The sequence below is a fragment of the Anomaloglossus baeobatrachus genome, chromosome 1 (genome assembly GCF_048569485.1).
Source record: "Anomaloglossus baeobatrachus isolate aAnoBae1 chromosome 1, aAnoBae1.hap1, whole genome shotgun sequence".
Classification (NCBI taxonomy): Eukaryota; Metazoa; Chordata; class Amphibia; order Anura; family Aromobatidae; genus Anomaloglossus; species Anomaloglossus baeobatrachus.
Genome location: NC_134353.1, coordinates 664,266,016 through 664,282,594, shown reverse-complemented (window position 1 = coordinate 664,282,594; position 16,579 = coordinate 664,266,016). Strand labels below are relative to the sequence as shown.

General features: G+C 43.3%; 1 protein-coding gene across 2 annotated transcripts in view; it reads right to left on the bottom strand.

Annotated features, from left to right (window-relative positions):
* Positions 1–16,579, bottom strand: part of TBX5 (T-box transcription factor 5) — a 96,829-nt gene that overhangs the window by 18,715 nt on the left and 61,535 nt on the right. For both annotated transcript variants that reach the window (XM_075341703.1, XM_075341702.1), the window contains exons 4-5: positions 10,835–10,987; positions 2,562–2,653 (exon numbers count right to left, since the gene is read on the bottom strand). In XM_075341703.1, coding sequence (XP_075197818.1) covers positions 2,562–2,653; positions 10,835–10,987 — 245 coding nt within the window. The remainder of the gene's footprint in view (positions 1–2,561; positions 2,654–10,834; positions 10,988–16,579) is intronic.

Here is a 16,579-nt window from a genome sequence, read left to right as displayed (position 1 = left end):
GGGAGCGGTGACTGGGAGCAGCTTGGTTGTTAGTTCTCCCCTCCGTGGGTAGGGGGTTGGTTGTCCCGGGGCCCGGTGATGGGGATGGGATGGATGGCAGGCGGGCTACGGGGCCTGGCGAGGTGCAGGGTCGCAATGGCAGCGCTGTGCCGCATGGCACGGTGGTACACACTCAGCCCAATGATGAAGACACAGTCTCGGTAAAACACACGGCTGGATGGACGGGTCCCACAGACGGCTGTGGTGTTGTTTCTCCCGGCAGGTTGGTGGTGACTGCCTTTCCCTGCACCTAAGATGTCTGTATGGTTCCAATGGGTTCCCACCGGTAACCCGCTCCCCGGCTTGGATATGGGCCGGAGGAGCCCCTTTTGCCCGCAGGCGCTGGCCCTGAGAAACGGTTGCCTTGGCGGTGGCGGTGTCTCTCTCGCTCGGTTGGACGGTTGCCTTCTGTCGGGACTTGACTGTTTGGAAACCCAGGAGGTCCCCTTCACTAACGGATTTGGCAAATTCACGGCGACTCCTAGCCTTGCCGGGGTCCGAAAAGCCCCTGCCAGATGGTGCTGGCCTCTCTTTGTGTACCGGTCCGGTACCGCCGGGCCACCGCCCGTCCACGGTCCTTACGGCAGACTCCAATCGGCCACTCCTGCAGACGGTCACAACCATCTGCCAACCTTGCTGATCTGTCCGGGCCACACACCCGGACTCACTTCAGACTGCTCGACTGCTACTTCACTTGCTCTCACTTTCACCTCTCCAACTAGACTGACTGTTTTTCCTCCTCCAGGACGGTGAACTACTCGGAGGCGGGACCAACCGCCTGGCCCACCCCCTGGTGTGGACATCAGCCCCTGGAGGAAGGCAACAAGGGTTTTGTGTTCTGGCTTTGGTGTGCCTTCTGGGAGTGTGGGGTGTGTGGGTGTTGGGCTCTGTGGCCCCTGGCTTGTCCAGGGCGCCACATATGCAAATCGTATAGTTGTGGAGTGACCACCCGCTCTCAGGGGCATCACCAGAGAAACCTGCAGTGCACTCGCTGTAAGGATTTAGAAGTCTGCAGTCGCATAACTGTCATTTTTCATCACAAGACAAGACAACCCATTTAATTTAAGAGTCTAAATTTTTTTAAAGGTCTGGACTAGGGTCTGAATTTATTTTGGGGTCTGGGATCCTAATTTGTTTATAAATCAGGTCAGAGTTCTGAATTTATGTGTTACTATGGAACATGGAAAAGAAATGGTACAAAGATTTCTGGGCACCTTAGAGTAGTCATTATGGTTGTCTAGGTTGAATGCATAAAAATAAAAGTGATTGACTCAAATCAAAGAATAGTTTTGTGAACCACTGAGTTTAATAGTTATGTATTCTATGTATGACTGCATTTTGTCAGTGGTGTATTCTCTTATTGTCACGCTAGGTATGGGGAAGTACCAAGCGAACCACAAAAGGGAATGGAAGGGAAGCCTTATGTCTAGGGAAGATGGAGATGGTGAATCCTGACCAAACCCACCGCTGGTCCCTACAAGTACTGTATCAAGAAGGGCTGAAAGGCCACTCTGCCAGGAAGAAGCCATTACTCCAAAAGAAATATAAAAAAAAACAACAGATTAATGTTTGCAAATGCACACAGAAACAGAAACCTTAATTTTTGGAGACATGTCATATGGTCTGACAAAACTAAAATTGAACTGTTTGGCCATAATGACCATTGCTATGTTTGCAGGAAAAAGGGAGAAGCTTTGAAGCCTAAGAGCACAATCCCAACTGTGAAACATGGGGGTGGCAGCATCATGTTATGGGGTTGTTTTGCTGCAGAAGGGACTGGTGCACTTTACAAAATAGATGGCATCATGAGGAAAGAAGATTGTGGCAATACTGAAGCAACATCTCAAGACACCAGCCAGGAACTTAAAGCTTGGGTGGAAATGGGTCTTCCAAATGAACAATGACTTTAAGTATACTGCCAAACTGGTTACAAAGTGGCTTAAGGATAACAAAGTCAATGTTTTGGAGTGGCCATCACAAAACCCTGATCTCACTCCTATTGAAAATTTATGGTCAAAGCTGAAAAGGCAGGTGTGAGCAAGACGACCTACAAGAAAGATAGCTCAATTACACCACTTGTGTCAGGAGGAATGGGCCCAAATTCCGACCAACTATTCTGAGAAGCTTGTGGAAGGATATCCAAAATTTTGACCCGCGTTATACAGTTTAAGTGCATTGGTACAAAATACTAATGAAATGTATGTACATTTGACTTTGCAGAAAGTAATAAAAATGCCTTAAAACATTATCTCTCTCATTATTCTGGCATTTGGCAAATATAAATAATTTTGGTTCCTAATTGACCTAAAAGGGGAAAGATTTATTCTGATGTGATGCCAAATAGTGAGAAAAACATGCAGATGTGTCTTTTTAGGTAGTATATGTAAACTTCTGGTTTCAACTGTAGATAGAGAGGGACCCTGTCACTCTTTTATGCCCCCATTCTTATATTTTGATCGTATAGTTGCCTTTTCTATTTTGTTATTCTTTAATATACACAAGAAGATATAATAAAAACATACCTTTGCATTCTGGACATGCGGTGGAGCTCCATATCATCACTTCCTCTAAAGCCCTTGGCAAATGGATTATTTTCAATCTTTAACTGGGTTATCTGTTTAAAAGATGAGTATTACATTAATAAACAGATTGGTTGAAAATAAACTCAGAACTTGAATCCTATATATATTCTTTAGAATAGATTGAGAAATACAGCAAGTTAAATACAGCACTTTTTATTATTTAAAAGAGTTCTCCTATCATAGTTATTTAAGGTATAACCATGGGATACATCATAAATGTCTGAAATGTCCTTGCTGCTGTATGTACAGCCCTCGGCATGCAATCTCTGTCTGAATGTGGTGACCTTCTTACCTGAAAGAATTGTGTTTCCCCAATAGGTGGGGTCTCATCACTATCATGTTTAAAGCATAGTCTGTAGATATGCAGTGTTTTCAGAAGGTCCTATGTAGGCAATTAGGGAAAACCTGATGCTGTTACAAATAATAAACAATATAAAAAATCCCCCCAATAAACAGTTCAAGAGAACATATTAGCAGGATTTAACTTGACAAAGTAAAGGTATGGCCATAACGGCCTTTTTATGCTGATTTAATGGCAACCTGTAGTGAAAAATCCACAGCGTGGTTCTTGTTTAATTTACCTTACTTACCGTACTTTACTTAGAAGTCTTGGTGCATCAGCTTCTTCGTGCATCGGAGCAGGACTGTGGGTGTGGGAGCTTTGTTGTGGCCCCTCCGCATTTGTATGAGCTTTTCGTTCCATTTTAGCACTTTCCATTGGCAGAGCTTGCACACATTCATTTGCACATTCTCCAGCAAAATGGCGCCAGAGATGGCACATGTTCAGATTAACCTACAGAGGTCGTCAGCAAATTGGCACTGATGGCAGCGCATGCGCAGATGGAAATCTCAGCTAATTGTAGAGCTGAGATTCCCATCTGTGCCTGCACCACTACTGACACCATTTTGCTGCAGACCAATAGTGGTACATCAGAGCATGCACCGCCTCTGGGGCCATTTTGCTGTAAAATGCCAGGAGAAAAATGAGCACAAGCGCTGCCTGCAGCCAGGGAGGTGTTAGTGCGAGAATGTAAAAAAGAGGCTCATACAAATGCGGAGGGGCCACGGCAGAGCTGGAGACCATACCCACAGTACTGCCCTACAATCACGCCCCAATAGATGAAGAAGCTGATGTACAAAACCTTTTCACTACAGGTAGTCATGAAATCAGTATAACAGGGCCATTATGGGCACGGCTTAACTTTAATCCCGATGACAGGTTCTCATGAAAGAGTTCTGGAGGTCTGGCTTTCAGAAACCTGATTGATAATATGATAATCAGAAAACATCAGAACAGATTTTTATATTCACAAGCTATAAACTCCAAATAGATACGTTTATTAACATATAGTATCACTACTGAGAGAGTATATATACATTTAGTAATACTCTGGAATATATACTACTTTCTGAAAAACCCAATTACTGAGATTAATCTTATCATCAATGAGTGTTTTGGCTTTTACAACAAATGGAAGTAGTTAAAGCACCATGCCAGCATTTTTTTTTATCTCAAGGATAGAGTGATGCTTTAAATCTTAATAGCTTGCCCCTAGTATTATACTCACCCTCAGTCTTCATCAGTTTGTGACCTGCCGGCAGCTCGAATGTTTCATGGATCGCACTCGGAGGTCACAATTTAATATAACTCTATGAGAAGCTCGTTCTGGCTCTCATAGACTTGCATTAAGAGCTTGTGATGTAACTTTTGACTTCCAGCCAGTCAGAATTTAAGGTCACAATATAGCTCTGCGGGATCGGTGCAGCGTCTGTGAAAGGGGAGATGCTATAGGGTGGTAGAAGACCGATGGCAGGGGACCTAGATTTAAAGCACTACTCCAGCAGCGAAAAAAATGCTGGAGTGGTACTTTAATGACTTGTATAACAAGAAAATGTGTTGTACATTTAATAAATTCTTTTGACTTAATGAAATGAGAATGATCCCTGTAGAGAATGGCTTTTATAATGCATTTTTTTTCATATATACACTCCTCAACATTGAAAAATGACTTTTGGGACACTGTGGAGAAGGAGCCATACCACTGGTTCCAAGATTGATCCATTGTGTGCTGCAAGTGGAATTGGACTTTAGATAACAAGTTTAAAGCGTCAAATAGTGTCTACACAAACCATCAGAAAGTGTCTGTGTTGCGGGCGGGGAGGGACGCCGCTGCGCTGCGCTCGCTAACGCTCGGGTCCGGCGCTGCTGCGATGGCTGCTTGGTGGCTCGAGCGGTGGGCCGGATCCGGGGACTCGAGCGGCGCTCCTCGCCCATGAGTGAATGGGGGTAGTTTGGTTTGGGGATTTGGTCCGTGACGCCACCCACGGGTTGTGGTGAGGTTGGGCACCACCGCTGCTGGTGACGGGGATCCCGGAAGCGATGGCAGGGAGCAGCTGGGATGTTGTTTTCCCCCTCCGTGGGTATGGGTTGGTGGTCCCGGGGCCCGGTGAGGTGACGGGGAGGCAGGGTTGGTGAGGTGCAGGGTCGCCTGGACTGCGTAGCGCGGTGCCGGATGGCACGGTTGTACTCACTCAGCCACAAATGTACGCAAAATCTCTGGTAAACCAAACGGCTGCATGGACGGGTCCCGCAGCCGGCTGCTGTGGCTTCTCCCGGACGGTTGGTGGTGGCTGCCTTTCCCTGCACCTTTGTGTATGTTCGGTCCCGATGGATTCCCACCGGTAACCCGCTCCCCAGCGTATAGATGTGCCGGAGGAGCCCTTTTGCCCACAGGCTCTGGCCCTTGGAACTCTAGCTGTGGCGGTAGCTGTATTTCCTTCTACTGGTCGGACGGTTGCCTTCAATCGGGTCTTGGCTGTTAGAAAACCCCTGGGGTTCCGGTCACTGACGGATTTGACCTCTAATGGCGACTCCAAGCCTGGTCGGGGTCCGTTGGCCCTGCCTGTGTGTGCTGGCTTCACTTCACTCCCCGGTTCGGTATCGGCGAGCCACCGCCCGTCCCGGGTCCTACGGTTCTGCATTGATCTGCCTCTCCTGCAGACGGCCACCACCGTCTGCCAACCTTGCTCTTGGTACCCGGGCCACACACCCGGACATGGTCAGTTTGCTCCTCACTCTCCCACTTCCCTAACTGAACTCTCCACTCTACTGTACTGAACTGCCTTTTTCCTGCCTCCAGGACTGTGAACTCCTCAGTGGGTGGGGCCAACCGCCTGGCTCCATCCCACCTGGTGTGGATATCAGCCCCTGGAGGGAGGCAACAAGGATTTTGTGTCTGGCTGATGTGCCTGTCTCGGGGTGGGGGGTGTATGTTGTAGTACCTGTGACGACCTGGCTAGTCCAGGGCGCCACATCTGCATGACATTTTGCTATGAACCAGATGTCCAGATATAGGTGTTTCATTGACCACTGCTTACAAAACCTATCATGATGCAGAGCAAGTTGTCAATGAAGGCTGGAATGGAAGCCTATCTTCTTCAATGGCTCTCGCTTTTGTCTTGGATGCAATGATAGCCGGAGATTGGTCTTAAGACCATGTAGGCAACACCATGAAGAGGCTTTCACAATGGATTGTCACACCAGTCCTACACCCAGGGTTATGGTGTGGGGTGACATGATGTACAGTTTGTCATGACAATGATTTGGTTGTGGAACTAGTGGTAGAGCCTTTTCTCCATTCATCAAGTACATCTAGGACATCATTGGTCAGCATTTGAGATCAACTGGTACACCCAAGTGCAGAACATTCCTCAGACAACAATTAACCGCTTCATGCTCCCTAATGGATTCATCATGCAGCATGTAATACAGTATGCCAGGGACTTTGGAGCGGGGTCAGAAGCAGAGCCCACACCACGGAGGCAAGATGCCAGCTATATTATATAACTGCCTCTAACAGCAGTGATTGGTGTGCCAATCATATCTGTTAACCTCTTAAATGTCAATCACTGACTGCAATGTTAAAGCACTGCGATCTCCCCATTTTTCTCCCTGCAACGAGATAACGGGGAGTCTATGGGTCGTTATGATAGCCAAGGGCTGGCTGAAGCCCTCCATGCCTATCACGTGATGCCTTCTATCAGTCCAGCCTGTGGCAGAACATCATAGAAGACTTGTGATTTTCACTAAATAAGAAAAGATTAAAACATATACATATCTGACATCACTGCATCCAGAGAAGTCCGAGCTATGAAAATATAAGGTTAGTTATGCTGATGATAGGTAAATAGCGTAGAGAAGAAAAAAAATCAAAACACAATTGTGTTTTTCTTTCTCTACAAAAGCGCTAACAACTGCAACAAGAAGTGATTGAAGCATATTAAACACCTCAAAGTTGTTTAAATAAAACCCTCCTCTTAATGCATGTTATTGCAATGTTGCGGTGACCAAAAAAATTTAATTCTAGCATTTTGATTTTTTCCTCATTACACCCTTTACTGACTGGATTAATTTGTTTTATATTTTGATAGCGGCGACAACAAATATGTGTATTTTTTATCTTTTGAGTTATTTTACTTTTTTAATGGGGAAAAAAATTGAACTTTAATTTTTTTTTGTTTTTTTAATCTTTTAAAATGTTGTTTTCCCCCACTTTTTACTGTATATACTAGTCAACGTAAGGGGACTTGAAGCTGCCGATGGGAGGGGAAATGACACACTTTTCACCTGCACATGTTAAATCCCGCTGTCAAATTTACAGCAGGATTTAACTAGTTAATAGTCTTGAATTGATCACTGATCCACCCATTAGAGGTACATGCTAGCGGATCAGATCAGTGACGTGCAGGGAAAGATGTTGGCTCACATCAAAGCAGGTAGCCAACATACAGCGTACTGGTACATCCTATGTTGGTAAGGGGTTAATGAGAACCTATCATTAAATTTTTCATCTTGAACTGGACATATAATTTAATAGTGGCTGCATATCTATTTTTTCTATTTTGCCTCTCTGTTGCATAGATGTTAGTAATTAGGGATGATCGATTACCTCAAATATTCGGCAACTCCCATATTTGCCGAATAGGTCGCCACTATTCGACTAGTTGCGAATATTTGATGCGCAATGTAAGTCTATGGGAAACCCGAATAGTTGCTGAATAGCAACTATTCGGGCTTCCCATAGACTTACATTGCGCATCGAATATTCGCATAGCGGTGACCTATTCATGCAATATTCGATCATCCCTATTAATAATGTAAATGTTTGGCACCTTTTTTATAACTCTTTTAAGGTCCAAATGGGTTTATCAGACAGTTTTTACTTGGATGGACGGAACATGTGCTTCTTCTCTCTGTATGACTATGACCAATCATAAACAGGCAGCAACACAGCAGAAAAAGAACACACCCCACCATAAGTTTGAGCAGATTTCTCAGTATATGGTATATAATGATACAGCCCTGATCTCCACAGATAACTTTCAGTTAAGATCCCTGTGAGGAGAGAGGCAGCACAGCTGAGTTTAGCTGTGTGACATTACAAATCCTTCTATCAGCTTTCCTTCTCTTCCAGCATGTATACCCTCTGCTGTACTGCCCCTGTCCCCACAATGTCTGTCCGGAGATGTGTCAGTATCACACTTATCTCTGTTGTGCTCAGCTTGTACTCACTGTGCAGTGAGATCAGAGCAGGGTGTCATTACATCTCACACAGGAGAAGTCTAGTACAGATAAAATCACAACTCTGACCTCACTGCAGAACTGCAGAGCCATGATAAGATGCTTAAAATACCACTGCAGCATTTCTTTTATTTCAGTGCTGTAGTGGTGCTTTAAATCTAAGTTGCCTGCCCCCAGTCTTAAGGCCCCGTTACATGCAATGACATCGCTAATGTCGCTGGGGTCATGGAATTCGTGACGCACATCCGGCCTCGTTAGCGACGTCATTGCGTGTGACATTTACGAGCGACCGCTAATGATCCCAAATACTCACCAAATTGTTGATTGTTGACACGTCGTTCATTTTCAAAATATCGTTGCTCGTTTGTTCGTCGTTCCTGAGGCAGCACACATTCGCTACGTGTGACACCCCGGGAACGACGAACAACAGTGTTCCTGCGTCCTCCGGCAATGAGGTGGGAGTGACGTGAATGCGGCTGCTCTCCGCCCCTCCACTTCTATTGGTGGGCTGCGGTGTGACGTCGCTGTGATGCTGCACGAACCACCCCCTTAAAAAAGAGGTTGTTCGCCGGCCACAGCGTCGTCGTTAGGAAAGTAAGTTCGTGTGACATGTACCTACGATATTGTTTGCCACGGGCAGTGATTTGCCCGTGATGCACAAACGACGGGGACGGGTGAGACCGCTAGCGATGTCGCAGAGTGTAAAGCGACCTTTAGACTCACTGTCCGGCATTTTCATTCTTTTTCAGTGCTGCTCTGTTACTTCTGACTGTCTGGAAGTCAGAAGTTACGTCACAAGCACTCAATGCAAGTCTATGAGAGCAAGAACGAGGCTTTTATAGATTTTCATTGATTTGTGACTTCCAGCGTGCTCCATGAAAACCTGAAGCTGCCAGCAGGTCACAACGTGCCTTACACTGATGGGAGCAACGGTGAAATCAGATGAAGACGCCGAAAGGTGAGTATAACACAGAGTGCAGGGGGCTTAGATTTAAAGCGCCACTCCAGCGCTGAAAAAAAAAAGGCTGGAGTGTTGCTTTGAACACAGCAGACATGGATGTGATTATGGCTAAGAATCCTGCTCTCACCTATGATGGGGTCATGTTCTTCTTTCCTTTGAGTGTTGCTGCCTATTCATAATTGAATAATTGAATAGGGAGAACAAATACACCCCCCAGTGAAAATTATCTGATAACACTCTCTTGGATTTAAAAAAAAACTTTGCTCATTAGACTCATTAAAGGGAACCAACTATCCGGATTTCATATATATAAAGTAAAGTCCGTTCTATACTGGTGCTAGGATGATGAATCTAAGCATATCTTTTGTTCAGAGATTAGATGTTTTAATTCAGAAATATGTGCAAGTAAAGTACCAGCAATGCACTGCTGTTTGAATGACAGGTGCAACAGGATGAGAACATGTGGGTTGGGTCTTGCTACCTATTCCCGCCCCTGTCTGTCTGCCTGACCTTCCTCCCCTGCCACCGTCATACATATTAATTCCGGTGCAGTCAGACAGACAGGGGTGGGAATAGATAGCAAAGCCCAACCCACATCTTCTCTTCCTGTTGCACCTGTCATTCAAATAGCAGTGCATTGCTGGAACTTTTCTTGCACATATTTCTGAATAAAAACATCCAATCTCTGAACAAAAGATATGCTTAGATTCAGCAACCTAGCAGCAGTATAGCACGGACTTTACTTTATATACGAAAATCCTGCTGGTTGGTTCCCTTTAAGCTCCAAATACTTTGATTAATAATATCTCTGTAACAGAGAGGCGAAATAAAAAAATTCTCTTCTCCACTCTAGCCATTAGTACATCTTGTATCCATTTCAATATAAAAAAAATTTGTAAAAATGTCTACTGATACTGTGACTTACATAACATTTTTAAAGGTCAAACGTGAATTTCCACTTTTCAGGTTGTTTTTTAGTGGGATTTTTTGCTGCAATTGGTGGTGAAAAAAGTTGCATCCAAAAACATTTCATCTCAAGATGACAAAAACCTAATTGAGAACATGTGTAAGTCCTATTACAGGAAAATATGAGAATATTGATGCATATTTCTAAGATAAAAAGTGCATTTTTTGGGCCAGTTACAGACTATACAGACTACAGTAGAGACGTTTTATAATTCTCCCCTCCCACTATAACTTAATATGTGTATATAGAATTCTTTCCAGGGGTCTGTATATACTTTTATTTTATTTCTTTTTTCATTTTAACATTTCTCCACATGGGCAAAATAGTTCACTTTATATACAGATGTTAGTGAAGAAAAAAGGATTGGCTGGCTGTGCATCTTTCCAGAAACCCGTAAAATGTGTGCATAAGCCTAAGAGGCTTGGCAGCTCCGAAAAAGACCTGCGGATGGGAACTGTTTTCATTAACTCTTTCAGTGCCCAGCCCGAGTTGCACAAATGGGTGTTTATCTTTTCTCATTACATTTATTAGTGAGATCATTTGCAGATCAGGGTCTATGGTTGCTTCTTATTCTGCTTCTTCCGACAGATGGAAGCAATAGCGGCTGTGCTACTTCATTTGTTTCCATTTTTTGTGTGCCACAAAAGTGTCAGTTTAGTATTACTTGTAGTAAGAGAACCAAGTTAATAGCGAGAAGTTTTTACCTTGTGGTTTTGGTAAGATGTTACAGCTATAAAGGCAGTCTCGGAGAATACGTGGGTGCAGAAAGCAGTGTTTTTGGACCCAAATCCATTGTTTTCATCTGCTTTAACTATATGAAGTCGAGGCTGGTATTTGTGCATGGAATTCAGAATGATCTAAAATAGAGAACACAACATTATTCCATATTATCATTTTATAATAAGGCAGAATGTTTTCGATCCTGAGACCACAAGTTAAATTAGCAACTGACTTTTTTATCCTTTTGTTCTTAATTTGATGGAAAAGAATGAAAGGAACAAATCCAACACTGACGATCCTGAAGGGTCCAATAGAAAGCACGTACGTGGTTACATTCTTCCATAACCATGTGAGTCAAACAGTACTGTGATACTATTCAATGGACTAATGGCTAAACTGGAAGGCTATGTTCACAGAGGGCATTTTTGTTGCTTTTTTTGGCAGCAAAACCTGATTTCTTGGTAGTAAAAAAGCTGCAGGTTTTTATGGGGGTTTTTTTTGCTGTGTTTTTGGTGTCATTTGTGTACTTTACATGTTTAAATAAAGTTAGTTTCATTCACTAAAAAAGCGGCAAAAAACGCACCTGTGATTTTTAACTTTCATTGGTGAAAAAAGCTGCAAAAACATAGAAAAAATTAGCTTCTTTAAAAAATGCAGCAGTTTGCCACTTCTCATAGATTTTGCTCGTACTGTAAAAAGCAGCTTTTTATTAGCAAGTATTTGCATAAAACCAATGAAAATAATATGCAAAAAAAGCAGCAAAAATGACCTGTGTGAACATAGCCTAAAGGCCACTTTACACGCTGCGATATCGGTACCGATATCGCTAGCGTGGGTACTCGCCCCCATCGGTTGTGTGACACGGGCAAATCGCTGCCCGTGGCGCACAACATCGCCCGGACCCGTCACACTACTTACTTGCTCTGCGATGTCGCTGTGGCCGGCGAACCGCCTCCTTTCTACGGGGGCGGTCCGTGCGGCGTCACAGCGACATCACTAAGCGGCCGCCCAATCAAAGCGGAGGGGCGGAGATGAGCGTGATGTAACATCCCGCCCACCTCCTTTCTTCCGCATAGCGGGCGGCGGCAGGTAAGGTGAGGTACCTCGTTCCTGCGGCGTCACACGGAGCGATGTGTGCTGCCGCAGGAGCGACGAACTACATCGTACACGCTGCAGCAGCGATATTTGAGAAGGGACACCCATGTCACCGATGAGCGATTTTGTACGTTTTTGCGACGATTCAAAATCGCTCATAGGTGTCACACACAACGATATCGCTAATGCGGCCGGATGTGCGTCACAAATTCCGTGACCCCAACGACATCGCAGCATGTAAAGCGGCCTTAAGAGTTAAATTGTTTGTAAGGTCATTAATATATACTGAGAATTTCTAACATTTCAATGTAACACTACATTCATATATTTACTATTATCGTCTGTGTTCTGTCCTTTTTTTAAATGAACAGAACATAGACCCAAGTAGCTTCATTGATCCGTACACACATCCATTGTAAAAACAGATCCTTGTGTCCGGTCTGTGAGATTGATAACATGTCTTATTTTCATTCATTTTGTGGATCAAACTCAGACTTTTCCATTTGTGTTTCATCCCTTTTTCCCAACCCATTGTTGAATTAATGGAGAAATAAATATTGAGACAAGTCTAATTCCTTAAATTTTAAAAACTGATGAGAAAAATGGATGCAACACTGATGCAAAATGGCAGCAATATGGGTGACACATGAAACGGTCCTTTTTACATGAAAATAGAAACCGATCTGGATATGTAAATGTAGCCTACAGGAGAAGAGGCCAAGTACACACTCGTATCAGAGATTCTATTGTGGAGGATAAAGCTGTGCTATTATTTGCATTAGGGTGCATCAGTGTTTGCATTGTTTTAGACGCAGCATGCTTCAGCTCAGTCCAAAACGCAGCGTTATACAGTACAAGCACAGTGGATGGGATTTCTAGAAATCCTGTGCCTACTGTGCTTGTTTTTTCCGCAGCAGACATTGACAAGTGTTGCGTGTTTCCAGACCGCAGCATGTCAATTGTTTGCTGCGGATTCGCATGCCTCCTACATAGGGAGAACACAGCGATGAGACCACAGCGCACTGAACCCTGATTGTGGGCACAAGCAGCTCTGGTCTCCTACGTTCTCCTGTGGAGGAGACTCGCTTCCCCGCAGGTTAGGACCCTCTGCGTCCATGACACAGTGAGTCCTGATCATGGGCACATACCATTAGAATGACAATATGGTCCATTTGTTGACATGTCACCAAAATGAGACAAATCTGTTTCTTGTAGGGGTTCTGTTTTCTGCTCTGTTAGATAAGCTCCGATGCTAGTGTGACCCCAGGCTTTTATTTTTCTACTTTGGTGAAAGTAGCTGCTTCCTATAAGTAATACAATAAATGTATTTATATCCAGCTCTGTAACCATTTTTATTACTCTGCTGTTTCTAAAATAACACATGAAACAATTGTGTCTATAGTTCCTATGCAGACCTATGTGTTACAGTCTACAAACCAACCTTAAGAAATCTGATTCTGCAGTGCCTTGAAAAAGTATTCATTCCTCGTGAACTTTTCCACATTTTTTCAGGTTGCACCCACAAATTTAAATGTGTTTTGTAGGGATTTTATGTGCTATGTCAACACAAAGTAGCAAGTATTTGTGAAGTGTAAAGGAATGATATATGATTTTCCAAATATTTTAAAAATATAAATCTGAAAATTGTGACATGCATTTGTATTCAGCCCCCTGAGCCAGTACTTTGTAGTATGACTTTACACTACTATTACTGCTGCAAGTCTTTTGGGCTTTGTCTTTACCAGCTTTGCACGTTGTCCAGCTAGAGGGGAACATACAGACTGTTCTCAAGTCTTTTGCAGCCTCTATCAGGTTTCCTCCAGTATTACCCTGTATTTAGCTCCACACATCTTACAAACAACTCTTACCAGCTATCATGTCCCAGCTGAAAAAAAGCTTTCCTACAGCATGTTGCAGCTAACACCATGTGTAATGGTGGGAATGGTAGTTTTAGGGTCATGTGCAATGTTAATGTTCCGCCACGCATAGCATTTTGCATTTAGCGCTAAAAGTTCTAATTTGGTTTCAGTAAACCAGAGCTCCTTCTTCCACTTAATAGCTGTGTCCACTACATGGCATGTGGAAGAATGTGCTTTAATCAGATGACCATTTTCATCCATATTGCCATCCACGTACTATGCATATGTCTGCATTTTATGTTTGTGTGACAACCCTGTTGGATCTATTTGCGTACATTAGTAATTAATGCAAATGCTAAAAATACAGTTTCCTCAGTTAATAATAACAATAATTGGATGTTTTACAGATGATCCCTGTGAGATTTAATTTTTTTTAAGTGCACCCATAGGCTTGTATAGGTGAGTCTCTTCTGAGATATGGAAAAGAATAGTGCATACTGCGATTTTTTGGTGTGTGTGTGTGTGTGTGTGTGTGTGTGTGTGTGTGTGTGTGTGTGTGTGTGTGAAAAAACTGTTTCCCCTGAATTACATTAGTCAGTGTGCAGTCCAATTCTAACTCAGACAGCACACGTCTGTATAATACGCATGTGTGAATGACCCCTGACGGAAATACCACGTCAGGATCAGACTACGTAGGGTTTACCTGTGGCATGTAACTATTGGTACAGATAGAGCAATGTTAGCATGTGAATATCCTCTATTCATGTGGCATTGTATTTAGAGCTTATTTGCTTAAAAAAGTGATATAACTAGATCTGAATAAATCATTATAGTATTAGTATCTACTCGCTAAATTGGAGGCCTATTAGATGGCACATAGAGGCAACAGATTTACTCTACCATTAGTGGATCTGATGAAAACATCATCATTATTCTGGGTTAGCTGAGATGTGATTAACCACAGGAAAAAGATATTTTCTATAATAAATTTTCAACATATTCTGTGACATGATTCAATCGTCTTTTTGTTAAGAGTTAACTGATGTCAACCAATGCCCTTTATAGAGCTGCAAAGATTTCCACTTCTGAATAGGAAAATCTATAAAGTTTACAAAATCTGGAAGAGTAACCATTCTTAGGGCTAGGTGCCAGGCTGCAGAAATAGGCTTTTGCCCTTTCTTCCAAGGCAATTATGTTGACTTTGAAAGAAATTCTGAGATTTTAAAAGAAATATTAACTCGTTGAAAGCACATCCCCTGTAACAGTATACTATATCATGTTCTATATACAATTACAAAAGGGAGTACAAATTTTCAGTCTTCAGACATATTGGCAATAAAGAGAAAGCATGAAAGCTTATTTCACCATGTCAAAAAAGGTGTGCATGTAATGAAGGCCTCTTCCATAAAGACATGATGCCTGATTCATGAAGTTGTTGTCTCCAGATTTCTGGCATAAAACATTTTCAAATGTCGCAATATTTTTACGCAACATTAAGTTTCATAAAAATGTTGCTAATTTTGGCATTTTTACACAGGTTTAAGCCAGGTCTTTGAAGTTGACAGAGATATAGCAGGACGGTGCATGGTAAAGTCTACCTAACATGTTCATCAAAAATTGTTGCGTAATTTGCAACAGAAAAGTTATTCCTGTTTCTGACTGGAGTAACATTTTTGGTGTAGGCTTTCACACACGTTGTAAGATGCGCCTAATTCATTAAGTAATATGTGCCTCTCAATTAATTAGGTGCATCTTACACCAGCACATCCCTCATTAAGACTGGTGTGCACAATGTTAGTCTTAAAAGGAACCTGTCACCAAATTTGGCGACTATAACCTGTGGCCAGCACCACTGAGCTCTTATATGCAGCATTCCAGAATACTGTATATAAGTGCCCAGGCCACTCTGTATAATGTAAAAAACACTTTTATAATACTCACCTGGGGAGGTGGCCTGGTCCGATGGGTGTCACTGCTTTCCGGTCCGTCGCTTCATCTCTGCAGCAATCTGCATCCTCCTTCTATCCAGCCCAGTCCGGCATTGCGGTCCTGCGCAGGCACACTTTGATCTCCAGATCAAAGTACTGTAATGCGCAGGCACGAGAAAAGGTTAAAGACTGCCCGCACATGCGCGCTACAATACTTTGATCTGCCCTGAGGCAAACAGATCAAAGTGCGCCTGCGCAGGACTGCAATGCCGAATAGTGTGGATGACATGGGACTCATAATGCACACAGGCCTCAGAAGAATGAGGATGGCGATCACTGCAGAGAGGATGTGCCAGACTGGAGAGCAGAAACAGCCATCGGACCAGATCACCCCCTAGGTGAGTATTTTATAAGTGTTTCTTACATTCTCCAGAGCGGCCTGGGCTCTTATCTACAGTATTCTGGAATACAGTACTGTATATAAGGGCTCACTGATAGTGGACGCAGCTCATAGGGGAAAATCCTGGTGACAGTTTCCCTTTAAAGGGAATCTGTCATCTTCACAAATGCTATTAACCTACAGATACAGATGTCCATCCACCTTACTGAAAGTGCAGCTACAGGAAGAAAAATAAACTATTTTCTCCTGGTAGCCGCCAGCTTCATACCAGAAAGGCTTCAGTCATTGCTCAGTAAGCACTAAGCAGTGAATAGTGGCTATACGCTAACCCCAACACATTGATTGACAGCTCACTCTACAGTACATCTGTTCAGAGCAAGTTGTCATTCAAAATGTCAGGGCAAGCTCACAATGCGATGACTGTAGCCGCTACATGCACTCCTCTAT